Consider the following 18,585-nt stretch of genomic DNA (forward strand, 5'->3'; position numbering starts at 1 on the left):
CCCAGGCAATCCTACTTCTGTCTACCAATCAGTCTTCCGATAGTGGTTCCGTGAATTTTGCCCAGGTTTTACAGTTGTAATTAGCAAGAAGATAGGGTGCTGTGTGCTTACACTATCTTCTCTGAAACCAGAAACTCTTCATAGCCTATGTTTAAATTGATTTATTTCCTTAGTCAGCTTGTCGAGGTTCATTCCATATGTAGGTGTTTCTGAGGCATGGTATTATCATGTTCAGCTGGCTCAGGAGGATTCCTTCCAAAAAATGCTTATTCTGATCTGCAAGGCTTTCTTATTTGCTAAATCTAGAGATGGGCCATAGTGTGGGCATTAAAGAGACCCATGTCAATATGAAGGGAAAGCTTTACTAAATATTGGAACTGATGAAGAAAGAACTTGAATTGTCCTAAACTACCAGCTGGTGGAAGCAAATGTACATTCGGCATCATCAATTCTCACCTTTGTGGCACAACAAAAGTCCAGGAATGTCTTGGTATTCTTTTGGTTATGCCATCATTTCTGATCTTGCTGGCTATCGGCTTCCTCCATGGGGTTTCCTTTTCCTTTATTTTTTTATTTTTCAAATTTTTAAAAAAGATTTATTTATTTGAGAGAGAGAGAGACTGTGCACTTGCAGGAGGAGGGGCAGAGGGAGAAGGAGAGTATCTCAAGCAGACTCCACTCTGACCATGGAGCCCCACCCAGGGTTCGATCTGACGACCCTGAGATCATGACCTGGGCTGAAATCAAGAGTCACACATTTAACTGACTGTGCCACCCAGATGATGAACTTTCTAATCCTCTCATCTCCCATTTTTTTCTACTTGTGAGGATCACAGAGGAGTGAGAAAATCCCACTCTCATCTCAAAATTACAATACATGATAATAATAATGATTACAACAATAAATGGTAAGAGTAACCTTTCTACCATTTCAGAATATCTACTCTGTGCCAGGCATTATGATACTGTCTTAACTGCAATTTTGATCATCCTCACTACAATTTATTATTTGAAGATGAGGAAAATAAATGGTATAGTAGAGATGAGAAAACTAGAGTCTGATTCCAAATCTCTTCTACTTTTCCCAAACCAGCCCCTCACCTCTAACCCCCTACTGCCACATCTATACCACCTTTTTTTGCCTGTACCTATAGGTAACACATTGTAGTATTTCCATTTTGGTTTTATCTACTAAACAAGACTGAAAGCTCCTTGATGGAAGTGAATTACCTTAGGTCTTAAAACACTGAACTGACACAGAATCCTGTTAGGTGTTGAGTGGCTGCTGATTTTCATAGCTGCCAATTTAGAGGCTGTCTCTCTCTAGCAACTGACTTAGCAGAGAGATTAAAAGAATTTATCTAGAGAGTCACAAATCCAGCCAATGACTAGCTGAGTGGAAGGGATGCTCAGTGAATAATGAGGCTAATCTGACTGATAATCAAAATTTGACCATGCATGCATATGCGCACCCAACTTGAAAAGATGTGTCACTGTATGCATTAATTTATAGCTACATACAAAGAAATGGAGCCAAGTGTCATAAATGCAAGTACAAGCCTTTCAAATACACACATTTCAGAGACTCATATATGACGATGATACTTGATAAAGGCTCACATCAGTCATGCCACAGCCTCCTGTCCTGATTACAAAGTACACACTGTCCATTTCTCTGAACATGATGACATGTTATCAAAAGATGATAAATGTCCTCACAAACAGGTAGGGCTAAAAGAAGTGCCTGCAATATTTCTCAGTGGTTTTGCAACAACAAACATCTCGTCTGGATTTTCTATTCTGTGGAATGAAAAGCAAAAGGCTTTAATTATCAGGAAGGCTCAAATGTAAAGATATAAAAATCAGAGGATCTGGGCATTGGAATAAACATTACATCACATCTCGTATAACCATAATCCAGAGCTGGAACTTGCTCCAAAACATTCCTAAAAACTAGTCATATGGCCTATATCAGAATTCCTCCATAGTCAGGAAACTATCTGGATGCTTTACTTGAAAGGAAGTTCTTTTGTTCATTTGTTCATGCAGTCATTCTTTCATTTGATAGTCATCATGTTTTGTTTTTTGTTTTTTGAGCCAAGACTATGCAAGGCACTAGGAAAATAGCCATGAACAAAGCAGACACATCCTTGTTCTTAAGGAATTCTATTCTATTAGAAGTGGCTGACAATAAATACAACTGCACAAGAATAAACTCTTTATAAGTGTGATAGTGTGAACCTATTGAATTGTTCTATATTTTTCATCAATTAGCCCTAGTTGCATAGTTTCATGCCATACAGAACAAGGCTATCTTCGTTCTTGTACATGGTGTCACATCAGATATTTGAGGATACCTAGCATCTTACCCTCAAAACTTCTTCAGGACAAATGCCTCCAGAATGGCTTTAACTCTTTCACATTTGATAACATATTATGACTACTCTGGTCATTCACTACTATGGTCTTACATGCTAGGTTCTTTCCTTTGTAAATGCAGTGGTTCCTAATCCATCACCTTTGGTCATCATCACATTTGTTACAATTAATTATATGACCCTGATATAAATGCAAGAGGGCTTGAACATGGATGGGAATACAGGGCTATTTACTGAACATTGTCTCTACTGCAAATTCCAAATTTCACCTAACATCGTGACAGTAGATGTAATAATGAATACTATCAGCTTCCTCATTGTCAATCCTATACCTATACTTTCAAATGTAATCACACACACACATACCATATAATATGCACATACATAACAATGTTAATATAGCAATAAAATGGAGAAGACTTGATTTAAGAAAAGGAATTAAATAATATGCTTACTGAAAATATAACACACATGGCTGGATCACAACCTTGCATTGCAGAGGCAACATGCCTAGTGTTCAGGATCAGGCCTGTGGGGTTAGATTTGCTGGATTCCAATTCTGGTTCTATCATTACCAGCTGTGTGACTCTGGTCAAGTACTTAACCTCTCTGATCCTTGGTATCTTCATCACAAAATGAGAATAAGATGAGAATCCATGTTCATCCATAATATATAGACTGCTTGAATGATACATGTTATTGTTGTCGTTATAGTAAATTATGCAATGAAAATGCAATTTCTTTATTTCTTAAAACCAAGTCTGTCTTCCTAAAGAGCTTCGTCCATGCTAAATTGGAAGGGGGTAGAAGAATGTACTAGAACACTGAAATTATGTATTTATATCATCATAGTCTTTATAGGTTGAATAACCTCTTTTGGATTTCTTTTAACCCTATGGTGCAAAATTAAAATTTTATGTGTCTTTCTCTTCCTGTGCTTGATCTACCTCTTCCTCTTCCCTTCCATTAATTTCAGGAGGATTAAAATTGTTCATAAAATTTGTTCTAGTATTCCTGACAGTCAAGGCAAAAAGGGAAACAACTCATTATTAAAAAGCAAGAAGTATGCCAGTTCCAAAAAGAGTTAATGTTAATTTAGCTTTTCTGGCACCTGTATATATCTGCATATCTAGAATATAATCTTCTACCATACTACCAAGGCAAAATTCCTGATCTTATTCTAGTACATCTGACTATCTGTAGAGGAATTCAGATGTATCCCTCTGATTATCCTGATTCTCAACCTTCTGTTCATCCAATGTCACAAGTGCCATAGAAATAGGACAGAAATGACATTCAGGAGATTGCAAGTAGAATAGGCCTGGGCCCACTGGGCAGATGGCTACTTAAGACTTAGCTGTTTTGTTAGACCAGGGTTTTCAGAACATGAATAAACCCAGTCAGCTTCAGTTCTCTGGAAGGGAAGTTTCAGCATTTATTTGTTTAATCTCTCTAAACCAGTCCAAAAGCACTACCTGAAGGCAGAACTTAGAATTGGATTTCTGGTCCCAGAGGACACCACTGTTGCTGCTACAACTGGCCTAAAGCCCTAGCATGTAACAAGCACATTTGCAGTTAGAGTCTATTAATAAACTGATGAAAGCTCACCAGTTAAAAGCTGAAGAATGCTATTTAATGCTCTCTTTTGCTTTTAATGGACTGAAACCTGTTAAAATGCTGCTAAATAATAAGACAAAGTTTTTTTGCCGCTGAGAGAGGGACAGGAACACACACACACACATTGAGAGATTAATTTCCATGGGCTCAACACCAAAAGTAGCTGCAATGGAGCAAAGCCTAGAGTCTGGAGGGTCGGAGAGCCCCACAGACAGTCTGGAGATGAAACTCGAGATGTTTCATTCAGACAGAACTATGATTACATTATCAACTTTTCCTAGGGCTATTAAATCAGTGGAGCAAAAAATAGGCACATTTGGTCCACAGACAGAGAGAGCCAAGTATAGCGGAGAGTGGATTAAAATGGCACAACAGATGTCTCGGGGCTCTCATATCAAGGTGCATGCTCAGAAGGGCTCTTCCGGGGGCTCTAATGGGGAAAATGGCTTATTGAGCGCAAAAATGAGAGAAGTTAGGGGATGGACTTTTAAAGACTTTGCTCATTCTTTCACTTCCCAGATGGGCTGTTTTATCTATTTTGGATTTGTGATGTCAAACCAATTCATCGATGCAGTCATTTTGGTGAGACTTTTGCTTTTGTGATCACTGTCACAATTAAACTTCACAGTCAACACTTGGTTCTCCCTTGCCTCCTAAGAACATTCATCTGCCTGTCCCACCCAATGTCCTTGACCTGCAGGAGGTTCCAGACCTCCAGGAGATGAGGAAGTTCTTGGTTGGTCAGAATGTAGCCCTAATGTTAAGGACATCTCACTCTTGTGGTTATGGAGACCACTTTCTGATTTCCTTCCCTGTTGTCTGGATTTAGATTCACAACCTTCCTCTGAAAACCTGAAGCTATCCATTCATTTTTTATATATATTCATAAAATTCTTTTACTTCAACTCATGGCTCCAGTGTTTTGAACCTCATTTTAAGTTGGATTTAGCTTCTGCTTGCCTCAGTCACATGAGCAATATGTCCTTCCTTTTATTGCCCCAATTTCTCTCTTGCTTTCTAAATCTTGTCCTGCCTTTCTATTGCAGCTGTTAGAAATTCTTAGAATAGAATAGAATAGAATAGAATAGAATAGAATAGAATAGAATAGAACAGAATACCACTGTGGCAGATTTCATTTACAAAGGTGGTTCTCAACTCATAGGACCATCTTACGTTGTGACTTTGCCATCATTGGGTGGAATTTAGGCCCTCTTCCCTTGTGTCTGTCACAACCAATAGAGTGTGGTAGAAGGCAAATGTTCTCTTTTCATTTTTATTTTTTCTGTATGAGGATAAAATGTGATAACTTATATGATGGCATATTGAAAACTTAAAAGCTATATAAATAAAAACTACCCTGTTTTTGAAATTGCTAATTTTATAGGGAAAACTATTTATGACCTTGAATTCTAGATTACATTACCTTATTTTTAAATATCACCATATGCTAATCTAAAATGTCTTAGTAACACAGGAGGAAGCTTGCATTTATGGGCCTTGAACCAATCCTTTCTGGGTTACTGGATTTTCAATTACTAGAATTACTGCACTAAATATCATTTTAGTTGCCTGAAAGAATTAAAGCACTTTTCCAAAGTAGAAATTCTGAGATGATACATATCCTATGAGACTCTAATTTCTTGAAATGCAGGTAATCTCATCTCTTTATTTGATAATTTTGTTATATTCATTTAGAAAAATTAACGTTTGACTGAAAAAAACCCCACTTGTTTCTTTTGTAGTTTTTTTCTTGCAGAGAATTCTGTCATTGTGTAGACAGCATTACAAAATCACACAGAAAAGTTAAGGCTGCAATGGTTTCTTTTTTTTTTTTAAAAAGATTTTATTTATTTATTTGAGAGAGCGTGAGAGGGGAGACAGTCAGAGGGTGAAGCAGACTCCCCGCTGAGCAGGGGGCCTGATGCGGGACTCGATCCCAGGACTCCAGGATCATGACCTGAGCCGAAGGCAGTCGCTTAACCAACTGAGCCACCCAGGCGCCCAAGGCTGCAATGGTTTCACATGCAATTCCTAAATTAGCTTCTAAAAATTTTACATAGATGAAAGATGTTACTTTCCAATACACATGAAGATTTTATGTGTGGAAAAATAATAACAACATGGTTTTCATTAACAAAATGTAGACCAACCAAAAGCTCTGGCCTTTAACCTTATCTTCTCTTACCAGCTTCCATGCAGGTGAAGACCACGATAAAGATGTGAAGAGCTTAAACGTGGGCAGACACACACATTAGAATCTTTTAACAGTTCCAAGGACTGCTATGCATAGACAAAGATTTATAGCAGCACCCTTAGGGGTGTTAATAATGTTTTGCAAAATAAGTGGAACTATCCTGGGTGATCCACAGCCATGATGATATCAATTAGCAACCAAAACGGGCTAGTGCTAACAAGGATTATGGGAGGATTTCATGTTTTGCTGCCTAAGAGAAGACAGCAAGGCAAAAGGAGTCAGAACTTGCGTTCAAACCCTAGCTCTGCTTCCTACAAATTTGTAGGCTTCAGTCAAGTTCTTCAAGTCAGAATGTGGTTTCTTTATCTGCAAATTAAGAATGTTTACTTCTAAGAGTGAGGCACTCCCCATAACCTTCATAAGCCTCTAGCACAGAAGTTCTAAACCACTTGGGATAGCCTTTTTTTCTGTCTCCTTCACTAAAGTGAGTCACTAGAGGATGGGAGTTATATCTAAAGGCAGCAAATACTGAATACTTGCTAAATGTTGGCTAAATGCAACATTTCAACAAAGGAGTCATTTTAAAGATGACATACTCTAGACATTCAGTTTAGCATACACCAGTTAATATTCACCCCCTTCCACCTCCCTCATATGGAAGGGTCATTCCAACAGCTCTAAACTTTCATGGTTCCATTATCTGCTCTTTTCTCCTGACAAATCATGTCCTATGCTGGATTACGTTTTGGGCTTATTTCTTGTTTTCCCAACCAGACTGAAGAACCTTAAGGTAGAACTCCTCTTCTGCATCTTAGTTTTCATTCCTGCCTTATCTGACCTACTGCAAAAATACTTGTAGCTGAATGAGTAGGTATGACTGGATGGATGGATGAAAGAACAAATAAACAACCTGCAGTTCATGAGTCAGACTCTCAAATATCTGACCATTTCAGAGAGGGGTGAGGGAGCTTTTCTTTCCCACAAGCCTTTCTACTTTGGCAGCATGAAAGAAGTACATTGTTTTTTTTGTTTGTTTGTTTGTTTGTTTTTCTTATTGTACTTAATTCCATTAGAGAGTTGGCAGGAAAACAGAAGGTGGAACAATAAATAAAATAAGGTCCAAATGGGTCAGTATCATTACTGCTACACATTCTGCATCTTGACCTTCACCTTGGAGTTTGGCCAGGCACCAACTGTTAGTCTGAGTGTGATTGATTTGAACAATCACATAAGTGTAAAATGTCAAGGCTGCCCCTAAACTGAGTCCTAACAAAAGCTAAGCAAACTAAAGCACCAGCTGCATGCTGGCTGAGTGGCACAGATTCGACCACACGTAGTTAAATATGCTCTCTGCCCTCAAATTTAACCTGATGCCAATGTCAGAACTTGAAGTAAGTACATAGTCAATCTGATTCTGTAGAGCTTTTTTAAAATGTTCCCAACTCTCATTAAAAACTGGAATAGCACAGTAATTTCATGATGAATCTGACTACAATTGTGATCATTAAAATAGTGACTTAATTTTATGCTGTCTTTAGGATACGTTCAGCGCAAGGGTTGCACATTCAAATTCTGAGTTACACTGGTTAATATCTTTGATTTGTATTATAAAGTAGTTAAATGTGATAGAGTTCAATTAGTAAGACTTATTGACTATATGCATTCAAATTGTTGCTAAATATTTTGGAGTGTGTTAGTTTTTACTGTTAATAGAATTCTTAGGATGATCTTCCTGAAAATAAAATTAATACAGCACTGTTTATTTATATATATATTTTTTCTTTCTTTTTTTTTTTAAGTAGACTCCACGTTGGGCATGGGGCCTGATGTGGGGCTTGAACTCATGACCCCGAGATTAAGACCTGAGCTAAGACCAAAAGTCAGAGGCTTAACTGACTGAGCCACCCAGGTGGCTGATATTTTTAATGTAAAACTGCTAGTTGCTGGGGTGCCTAGGGGTGGCTCAGTCTGTTAAGTGTCTGCCTTCAGCTCAGGTCATGATCTTGGGGTCCTGGGATCGAGCCCCACATTGGGCTCCCTGCTCAGTGGGGAGTCTGCTTCTCCATCTCCCTCTACCCTCCCCACCCCTGCTCATGTACTCTCTCTCTCTCTCTCTCAAATGAATAATTTATTTTTAACTGCTAGTTGCTGGGACAAAGATGTGTGGTGTAAAGGTGTATGCTCTATCAAGGAGGTGAAAATTTCATGGGGTTGACAAGTAGGAAGATATACAATTTCAGTAAGTGCTAGGGCAGAGTTTACATAGAAGCTTGAAATAGGAATCAATCAGTCTGAGTGTGAATGCATTTGTATGCATTTGTATGCATCCATGCACATATGCATTGGCACGTAACATGTACATCACCTGTGCATCAGTATGTGATGCATTAGGTAAGGTGAGGTATAAGAAAGGATTTTTCCAAGCAAAAGAACATACACATTTTGCTTGCAGCCATCAAGTGATTTTGCTGGGCTGGAACTAAGGACAGATATGGAGGACTGACAGAATGGTAGGTAAGAGCTAGATCACAAATAAGTTTTGATGCTATGTTTAAGAGTTTGGCATTCATAGGACATAAATAAAAGTGTAATTTTTAGTTTAAATATCTGTTTCAGTTTGGGTTTTACTAAGAATTCAGTAGAAGCTTTATGTCGCCTGACAGCAAGAAATATGCTGTTGATGTGCTTTGTTTCACATTTCCTGTCTACCACTATTAGATAGCAAGCTCTTCACTTTCCCAATTTGAAGACAAAGTTCTCTAATTGTCCACATGTTTTTACAGGTGCTCACTTTACATACTGTCATATTTGATCATTGTTCAACTTTTTTTGTTGTAGTATTCTACCTTTAAGAATTATTATCTTGCCATTGAAATAGTTTATCAATATATAAGTATATGTCTACTCAGTTCCTAAGAAGGACATAAAAATAGGGGGAAAAAATCCCTCCACAAATTAAAGAAACAAAAAGAAGAAGAAAAGCACATACAAACACACAGAGACACAGATGTTTCCGGAAGTGGGGCATCTGTAGGCAAAGCCACGGGGAGTTTTAACTTAATTTTTAAAATTCATCCAGATGTCTGGTATTTCATAGATACTGTCTAGATGTTTAGCTTGTAATTTATTTTAAGATTTGATATTTCTGGTAAAAAAAATCACATATACAGAGTGTGTACACATACACATACACCCATGTATGCACGCAAGTTAGAGACCCAGTTGCTTTAGACTCTAAAATCATACACTAGCTTGTCAAGTTAGTCTTAATTCCCTTCTTATCTCACACACCATACACCTGCACCCAAACAAAGCTGGATGACAGGTCCTTTACAAAGTTTAGATCTCTAACTGCTTCATTCATTCATTATGTTGAGGAAGACCACATGTTCTTATCCAGATTAATAATTCATTGTGAAATTCTTCTGTGATTCAAGGAGTTTTATGTAGTGTATCGAAGACAAAACCTTTATCAGCCTAAAAGGACCAGCAAAATACCATTCATCTTGATTTCCTCATGCACAAGAAGAACAGGACAGAATATTTTGTGTTATTTCCATGTCATCTCTAATACACAATTTGTCATCACTGGTTCACATATAAAGATCCTGGAACCACAATATTCAAATAAGTGTTAGATTTTTTTTTCCTTCTGAATTTCCCTTCTCTTTTTCAATCTCTCTAGAGATCTGCTACCAGCATACTCTGCTGGCACTTATCACACATCTTGAGAAGGGAACACTTGATAAAAGTCTCTATCTGTGACCAATCTGAAGCATGTCATGAGCCAGTGCTAAGAAAAAAAAAAAAGCAATTTAGGCATAAATGTTCTCATAATTGTACTTCAACTCCTGCCCCAAGAGGCATGCAATGGGGCCTTTATCATAGTACTGATTGTCCCAGGGAGGGTTTGTTTGGAAGAATGGGTCAGAAAAGAAAGACCCCAGGAGCTAGCACAATTTCCACTAAGCCAGGAGGGGCATTTGTACACCACTGCATCAGATCTTTAAGTGCTGATAGATAAAAGGCCCTGGAACTGGGCCTTTTCAAATGACTTTATATTTCTTCTTAAATTTCAACAGAGCTATGGATTCATAAGCCACAAAAGTGTTTGTTTCTCTGCTGAAAGAAAATGGTCAGTGCTGATTATGAAGACCTGGTGTAGTGGGATATTTCAGGGACGGGTATGAAAAATAGAATCTTGTATATAAATAAATGCGTGTTAAATAGTTATATTTATATATAATATATACTATACTCTATCATATATACTAATATATAATACAATATCAAAGATGCATAGCTTTCTGATATCAAGCCCAGCTTGTATTTTGTTATTATTTTCAACATTTGGGACATTTGTTTGAAGACTATGTCAAGAAAAACAAACTTCTCCCATCTTCCTTAGGAAAACAGAACAGAGCTAATTCCCACTTGTCCTCCATTAAAAACTGTGTACCTATTTCCTAAATGACATTGGGATTAGTGTTTCCTAACAAACGAGTCATCTACCACTTCTATTTCCAGTTTACAATTCTCATGATTTGGCTTCTACATAAATGGAAGGGGAAAAAAAATGTTTGTGCTTAGCTTTGCCTGGAACTGGGCCGATTGTAAACAGCTGGCTCTAGAGGGTAATTCTCAGGAAAGAGCCCAGAAAGGAAAGAACCCAGATTTTGTGACTTTACAACTGATTGACTTGCCCAAAGAAGCTTTGTTTCCTGATGTATTTGCTTTCAGTCACTGGCCATCCTTTTACAAAGTAAATCTTTTTTATCATTAGAAAATATTTTCTTTATCACTCCAAGTGCCTGACCAAATAATGTGAATTCAAATAAACACTTAGAGTCAATTATTAACCCAGAGCAAGTAAATACTCCTTTGCGTTCCTAGAGCTTCTCAAAAATAGATTCAAAAACATTTCAGTCTCAGCACCTTTGAGTCAGATGAATACAATATCCCTGGATTATAATTTTAAATTTAAAAAAAGAAAGAGAGGAAAAAATGGATACAAAGAAGACTAAATCATAAGGATGAATAGTGCAAATTTAAATAACACAGTGGCTTTATCTGATGAATATATTTGCAATTCACTGAGACTTGATAAAGAGAATTATGTACTAGAACCAGAAGAAATGTTCTCAGATCTTACCAGTTAGATGACTAAGGTATGTCTATATACTCAATATATAGGCTAATATACTCCTGATGGATAGTCACAGGAGGGGACATTAGAAATGTCAAGGTGTTCTTCACCTGTGCCGCTAGAACCTCAAAACAAATAAGCAAACGAACTTTAGGGGTTAGACTTGATGGTCTTTATGAAAACTCTGAAATTTGATGACTAATATCTCAGAATTCTTTAGATTAATGAGAACCATTGTTCTTCCATGGAGCCATCTATGCAACAGATATAAAAGTCTAAAGCTTTGCTATGCTCCCCCCTTCAAGAACAAAAACACAAAGCTGGCTGTTTCAAGTTTTAAAACTTCTTTTTTATGTTTTATAGAAATAGTACTCTGTAAAAAAATAAACAGATTAATCAAGTATATACCCTCAATGAATATGTCATCTAGCAATAGGAGGAGGTAAAGATATAAAAATTATATCTTAAGATAGGGTAGTTAGGTATGGATTCTTACTGGATTTGAGATGCAGAGAGAAAAGTGATATACTTTTAAGAGAGAAATTTAGAAGAACAGCAAGACAGAAAATGAAGGTGAGACAGCAAAATAAGGTGTGTTTCTAATGGAGAATATTGCAGGTGAGCAACAGAAGAGAAGTTTGGAAAGGTAGGTTGTGGTCAAATCACAGAGGACCATGAGGCTCAGCATGAAGATACACTGAAGGTTTCTGAATGAGTAGGTGCTATGATCTGCCCTGTATAGTATAAACAGACAGGGGAATGAAGGACATGGTTGTCAAGGGACAAGAATGGAGACAGCTGGACTTGCACGGAGGCTAGGGCAATCGTATGAGCAAGGCACAGACTTGTACGAGGCCAGGATGAGGGTAGTAACCAAGAGGGAACGAGTAAAGGATGGGAGGGGAGTGGATTCTAGCACCTGAATAGACATATGGACTGAGATAGAAGAGGCAGAGACACCTAGGAAGTTTCAACTCTGTGAAGTGCAGGACCAAAAATGAAACTAGGAAAGACAGGATGGAGACAAAGTTGGGGATGATGGTCAAGGTTAGGCTTTTCTTTCTTTTTTTCTTTCTTTCTTTCTTCCGTTCTTTTTTTCTTTCTTTCCTTTTTTTTGAACTTGTAAAACAGAGGTGCTGACAAGCCACCCAAGTTAGTGACCAATAAGTCATGGAAAGTCAGGTCAGGTTTTAGGCTGGAAATGTGGAATGCTGAGACATCTAGGCACAAGTGATGGTTGAAGCCATGGAGGAATGTTGTGTTACAGTTCACCAATTTCTGCTGCCCTTCCCTGGAGGAGATTATTCTTCCCTGCCCATGATAATCAAGCTTGACCATGGGACTTGACAAAGTAAAGTGAGAAGAATATTAGATGTCCTTTCCATTAAGAAGCTTCGAGAGCCTATTGATTCACAATCTTTTTTCTCCCCCTGCTATAGAATTGGTAATGTCCAGCTAGTGACTCCTTCATTAGCCTAGCCTGCAGTTAGTTAATCTGGAAAAAAAACACAGCTAATATGTAGTGTGAGGGAGAAATAATTAGTTGTTGTAAAAGCCACTAGGATTTGGAGGTTGTTTATGACTGCAGTATAAACTAGCCTAACTTAATTAATAGACCATGGGAATGAATAAGATTACCCAAAAAGGAAAACTAAAGAAAGATCAGAAGATGACCAAGCCTGGGACTTAATTCTATGATTGTGAATTTGTTATTTCACAGGAAGAAGAATGAGCTACATTTGCTAAGTTACTTTGGGAATACTTCTTAATTTTTCTCATTACTTCTTCTGTGTAAAAAAACCTCACATTTAAAAAAAACCTTGCTAGATGAGACAAAATCATTCTGGCCATATTTGGAAATGTTTGCTCTTTGAATTATTCTCTAATGATTAGCAACCATTCTTATGTACCAACAATTTTGAGTGTTTGATATATTTTTAAAAATATTATTTTTGTCTGGAAATTTTTCTTTGTGTAAATTCACTACTAGCACTCTTCATTAGATCATGAGAAATAAAATTATGCTTTAATGTTAGGGAGTCCCATCCTGCCTAGAGGTAGGGGAACTAGGCTTTCTGTGAGCGGTTGGTGGTTGATCACTGAATATTATCTTTTGCTCACCACACCAGCAGGCAGATTGACGTAAGCAATGACAAAAAAAAAAAAAAAATCCCCAAACTATAGTTCGTGAATAAGAGCTTACCCTACAGATCATGTAGACATATTTGTTATCCTAAGGCAGCAATTAAAACCCATAATATATGACTTAGGAATTTAAGAGAAATTGTTTGTCAAAATTATTTTTATCAAGTAGATATGCAGTGAAACTTTGCTCATTATGACTATTCTACTTGTATTTTAGAGAATCCCAGGAAAGCCTCCAAATCAATGCTCTAATTCAAGTCCACACCACTTCTTGTCCTTTTCACTATTGTTGTCCACTCTTCTTTAAGGTGCTCATCTATCAAATCGTTGTATACTTAGCATTTTTAAAAGCAGTTAGCTTTTTTATATCGCTGGATTATTTTTATTAAGAATGATTTGTAAAATTAGTAAAATGTGATTTAATGCATCTATATCTTTTATGTATGGATAAGTCCAGAAATCACAAAACAACCTTGTGTATTAAGCAGTAGAGTTAAAATTTTTTATTGTTAAAAAAGACATGATCTTTGATTCTAGAGTCTTATCTCTCTCTCCTTCTGCCTCCAAGTATTTAACTATTCTAGCAAACTAGCTCAGAGACCCATCTTGTTTTCAGGGTTGTATTTCTTCCTAATCAATACGAAGAAGCAGACAGTAATAAAAAGGACAAGTAATAGTTTTAAGAAAATTCCAATTTGTCAGCATAGGTGCATCTGATTTATATTGCAATACAAATGGGTAAGAAGGCTATAAATGACAGGAGCTTTCTTGGGCTATTTCTCATGGGTAGTTTTGTGGAAATCCCAATTTAAGGATAGCATTCAGCTTAAAACATCTGGTGAGTGTGTTGAAATTGTTAGTCTTTCAACCTATATGACTTTTTTTCCTGGGTATAGTTTCCCATGGATTAGGAAGGCAATGTACTTCTGATGCTCATAACGTTCTTCCTTTGGCTTTAGGATATCTGTACTAACTTTACAGACTTTGCTATCCTTTCTGTCCTTCTGGAATTTTCTTAGCTTCATCTTGAAAGGGTATGTCACCATTTCAACACCATTCCAACCATTAGATAAGTGCTGGCCTCTCTGCTAAGAATCTGTTTTTTTTATGTAGGTTCTCACCACACCCCAATCCAAAACCTATTTCCATTTAACTTCTGAAAGGACAGAACCTTCACGACTGCCATCCTTTCCATACGAGTTTCTGAGACTGAGGGATGGAGGTATATATTCATAACTCATTTATTATTCTAGTTTCCTAGGATAGTTAAATACTTGGAGGCAGAAGGAGAGAGAGATAAGACTCTAGAATCAAAGATCATGTATTTTTTAACGATAAAAAATTTAACCCTACTGCTTAATGTGCAAGGTTGTTTTGTGATTCCTGGACTTATCCATACATAAAGGATATAGATGCATTAAATCACACTTCCCTAATTTTACAAAATCATTCTTAATAAAAATAACCCAGAGACAACACACATGGGAACCTTTCTTAACCCAAGTTAGCAGTTTTACCACTGTGTACAAATATATTTTTAAATGATGAGAATCCTCAATTTAACAGGGATTTTTTTTTTTTGCATTTTAAAGGGGATTCAAGGTAACCCAAATAGCTATTGATAAAAATATCTAAGAACAGAGAAGACTGGGGACAAGCAAAAACTTTACATCAAACCCCATCTCTTTATATCAAGCTAATTTCTTTGTTCTTCCTACCTACTATCTTTTTGCAAAAAAAAAAAAAAAATCTTTATGGTAAATATGGCTTTAGGGATCCCAGTTTGTACCCTGATACCTAGGAGCAGAAATTACACTCACCTGCCTCATTACTGCTCATTCCCCTACAGCCCCCAAAATAAGGCAGTGAATTTTCAGTTAATAGAGAAAAGATTAATGCTTTCTTGATAAGGTTTTAAATCTGAATTAATAAGATGGCATAATCCAGTTCTTGCTCTGGATACCAAAGAATTGAACATGACAAGCACTTTTTTTTCCCTTTAGTATGTTGTGACACAAAATTGGATGACTCAGAGAACCAAAGGAGTGAAAGAAAATACAGCGATTCAATAGATATTTTACTCAGTAACTACACCATGCTAGACCAGGGTACAAAGATGGGAGTTGCACTCAGCCTCAGAGAGGACATGGGGATCTCAGGGAGTGTGCGGCATAATGCATCTACCAATAATATACTTCGGTAAAGGACATGACATGTGTCATGGGAACTCAGAGCGAATATCATTATTCCTTACAGATTCACATAGAAGCAAGCATCTCTCCAGAACCTTTGAAGAGCATATATGTGTCTAATCAATGCCACCATGTGTTCTTTAATCTGTTCTATTTGTTCACTGTAGCATTTTACATTTTCATCAGTTATGGCTGGAAGATTCTCTTCTACTTAAGATATTACTATTGATGATGATAAAAATGCTTCCTGACCATTGTCATTTGTAGGGATTAGAAAACAACCGACATGTACCAGCCCTGGTGTTCTAGAAATTGATTTATTAAAGATACATCTATGAATCACACAGGACCTCTTTTTACGTAAATATTGAGGACCAGTGGTCTTATATTTAAAAATGCCAGCTTCGGGAAACCCCACGGGCTTCCCCTGCCATGAATAAACTGGTTGCTTGCAGGAGCTATCCCAAGAGGCCATTCAGAGGCCATTATTTCACTGTGAAGACTCTGTTTAAAAGAATAATTGGTATCGATAACACTTACCTGTGTATGCAGAGGGAAGGTTACCCAGCCATAACAAGCCCAGAATCACACAGCCACTACTTAAAACAATGCAGGGTTTGGGATTTATGAGAATAAGTCCTGTCAGTAATAATGCCCTTACCGGGGCCTTCTTGATTCATTTGGCATCCGCTGCCATGTACTCACAGTCAAATCTGCCATGCGGTTATAGGCTAAGGTGCTGCATACAAGACATAAACGATACCCACTGAAATGATTTACTTCTCAAAAACATGGCTTCAAGTGCCTTTATGCTTTCGTGTTCCTCTAAAACAGCCACAGGACCATTTCAAATGTAAAATCTGCAATATAACTAGTGATTATCTTAAACAGTTGCTTCGGGGGATTGGAAAAATGAGGAGAAACAATTACCATTACGCAGAAAGATGGATCGAGCATGAATCAATGCGGCAGGAACATAAGGAAACAGACACGGGGCTAGACAAGGGAAGGGACCCCCAAACAACGATGATGACAACAACAACAAAGATCATCGCTTAACCTGTTTTGTCAGAGCTGGTATTGATGGTATTGGTAGTGATGGAGGTGAAGGTAGTCTTTGCGCTGTCCTTGGCAGTTACAGATTTCTGCTTATTTTTCATGGCTTCCAGTGCTTTGAGCTTCTTGGCATGTTTCGTGCCTTTGTAGTGGGCCGCAGCCTGGCTCTACAAAGGAGAACAAAATGAACCATGCAATCAGGCTCATTTCTAAACTGGCATTCTCTGTATTACTGCAAATACAGACTCCCTTTCAATAATAGGTACCATTCAAGCTAATTCTGGCAGTTGCCAAACAGTAGGGCTCTATTTAGAATGATGCTAGAAAGCAATGGGAATCAAGTTCTGAAACCTCGGGACCGAAGGAAGAAATATTCTATCGTTTCTCTTAAAAGAAATGTAGCTGAACATTAACATGTCGACAACATTTTCTTGGTGGAGTGGGGGAAAAAAAAAAAAAAAAGAATCTATACCCATATTGCTTTTGTTCTGCCACAGAAGATGCTGGGCTCCCAAAGATTAACAAGGGCCCCAGAAAAGAGTAACTCTCTTGGCTCAGGAAATGTGTTTTCTCTTTCTACAATGTATCTTATTAATATGATCCCCAACAGGTGTCTACAAGGAAAAGTTCACATATAACAAGGGAAGTGGGCACCCTGGAGACTAAGATTGAAGCTCGAGAGTTCAAAAGCAAATGCACTAAGTCCAGATGAAGTACACAGAAGTTGGGCAATTTCCTGATCCTTTCTTACTCCTTGCTTCCTACAGAGGTAGCCTGAGAAATTCAGTGGAGTGGCATTCCTTAAACATGTGGGTCTTTCATGCCCTAGTCCATTGTCAGGAGGCTCCAGTGTGTTTTGACTACTTAATGGGGCCAATACTATTCTTTTATCCATGACTTCTGAGATTTGAACAGTAATATACATTTTTCCAAGTTTACATTTTCTTAACACGATTTTGTTGTTGTTGTTGTTCTTACTAGAGACACATAAATTGAGATAGAAAATCATTTTAAAGAATTCTGTGTTTATTAATGTTCACTGGAAGAAAAGAAGACTTGGTGGCTTGGGGTGGGATGGGAGTGGGCAGGGAGATTCTTAGATCAGCTCAAAACCCTTTAAAACTCTCACAAAGAAGAAATCTCAGTGGAGGACTATATCAGTTAGAGTACCTACCACTTCCCACGACTTATTTAAACTCCATGTTCTACTCCATGTTCTGGCTCCATTTTGCCAGAAAAATAATAACCACACTGTCCTCTTTGTCACAGCAATGGTGGGCAGGTAGGGTTGCAGTATAATATCTTTTTATAAATAGATAAATAAATAATACACACCTTCATTTGCATCATTCTGACAAGTATTCTGAAAAGACTAGGTACCCTTATTGAAAGAACACTGGACAAGGAAATTATATCAGAAACAGTCTGAACAGAGAGGACACTCATGCATCAGTTACAAGTTTTCCAACAACACATAACATCAAAAGACACAGTGTGAGCCAAAACGTGAAGTCAAGACTTACTATCGTTAACTGAAAAACTAGTGATAGATTGGATTGGGTTGATTCTACATAAAGAAGGCCACTTTGATGGACAGAGTTGCATCCCCTTTTTTCCTGCTTAGTTCTCCTTTTTAATAAATCAAGTCCTTTGGCCCTATCTTTTGAGGACAATAAGCTATAGTCAATTAAATCCACAATATAGAGAGTCATCTTCTCTAGGCAGCTGGTTACGTGTTTTCCTGTAAAGCAAAGTTCCTCTCTTCTCTCTGTCGTCATTCCTACCCTTGACACAGAAGTGAATGTTTTATATATAATACACATTAAAAGACAGGGTTCAGTTTAACAATGCTATCTG

The 18,585-nt window shown here is 37.5% G+C and overlaps 1 protein-coding gene across 1 annotated transcript in view; it reads right to left on the reverse strand.

Annotated features, from left to right (window-relative positions):
• The window catches only part of ZNF385D (zinc finger protein 385D), a 298,743-nt gene that overhangs the window by 58,339 nt on the left and 221,819 nt on the right, over positions 1 to 18,585 (reverse strand). Inside the window, exon 4 of the mRNA XM_021678802.1 lies at positions 16,733 to 16,895. Within this exon, the coding sequence (XP_021534477.1) occupies positions 16,733 to 16,895 (163 nt within the window). The remainder of the gene's footprint in view (positions 1 to 16,732; positions 16,896 to 18,585) is intronic.

Source organism: Neomonachus schauinslandi, chromosome 1 (genome assembly GCF_002201575.2).
Source record: "Neomonachus schauinslandi chromosome 1, ASM220157v2, whole genome shotgun sequence".
Classification (NCBI taxonomy): domain Eukaryota; kingdom Metazoa; phylum Chordata; class Mammalia; order Carnivora; family Phocidae; genus Neomonachus; species Neomonachus schauinslandi.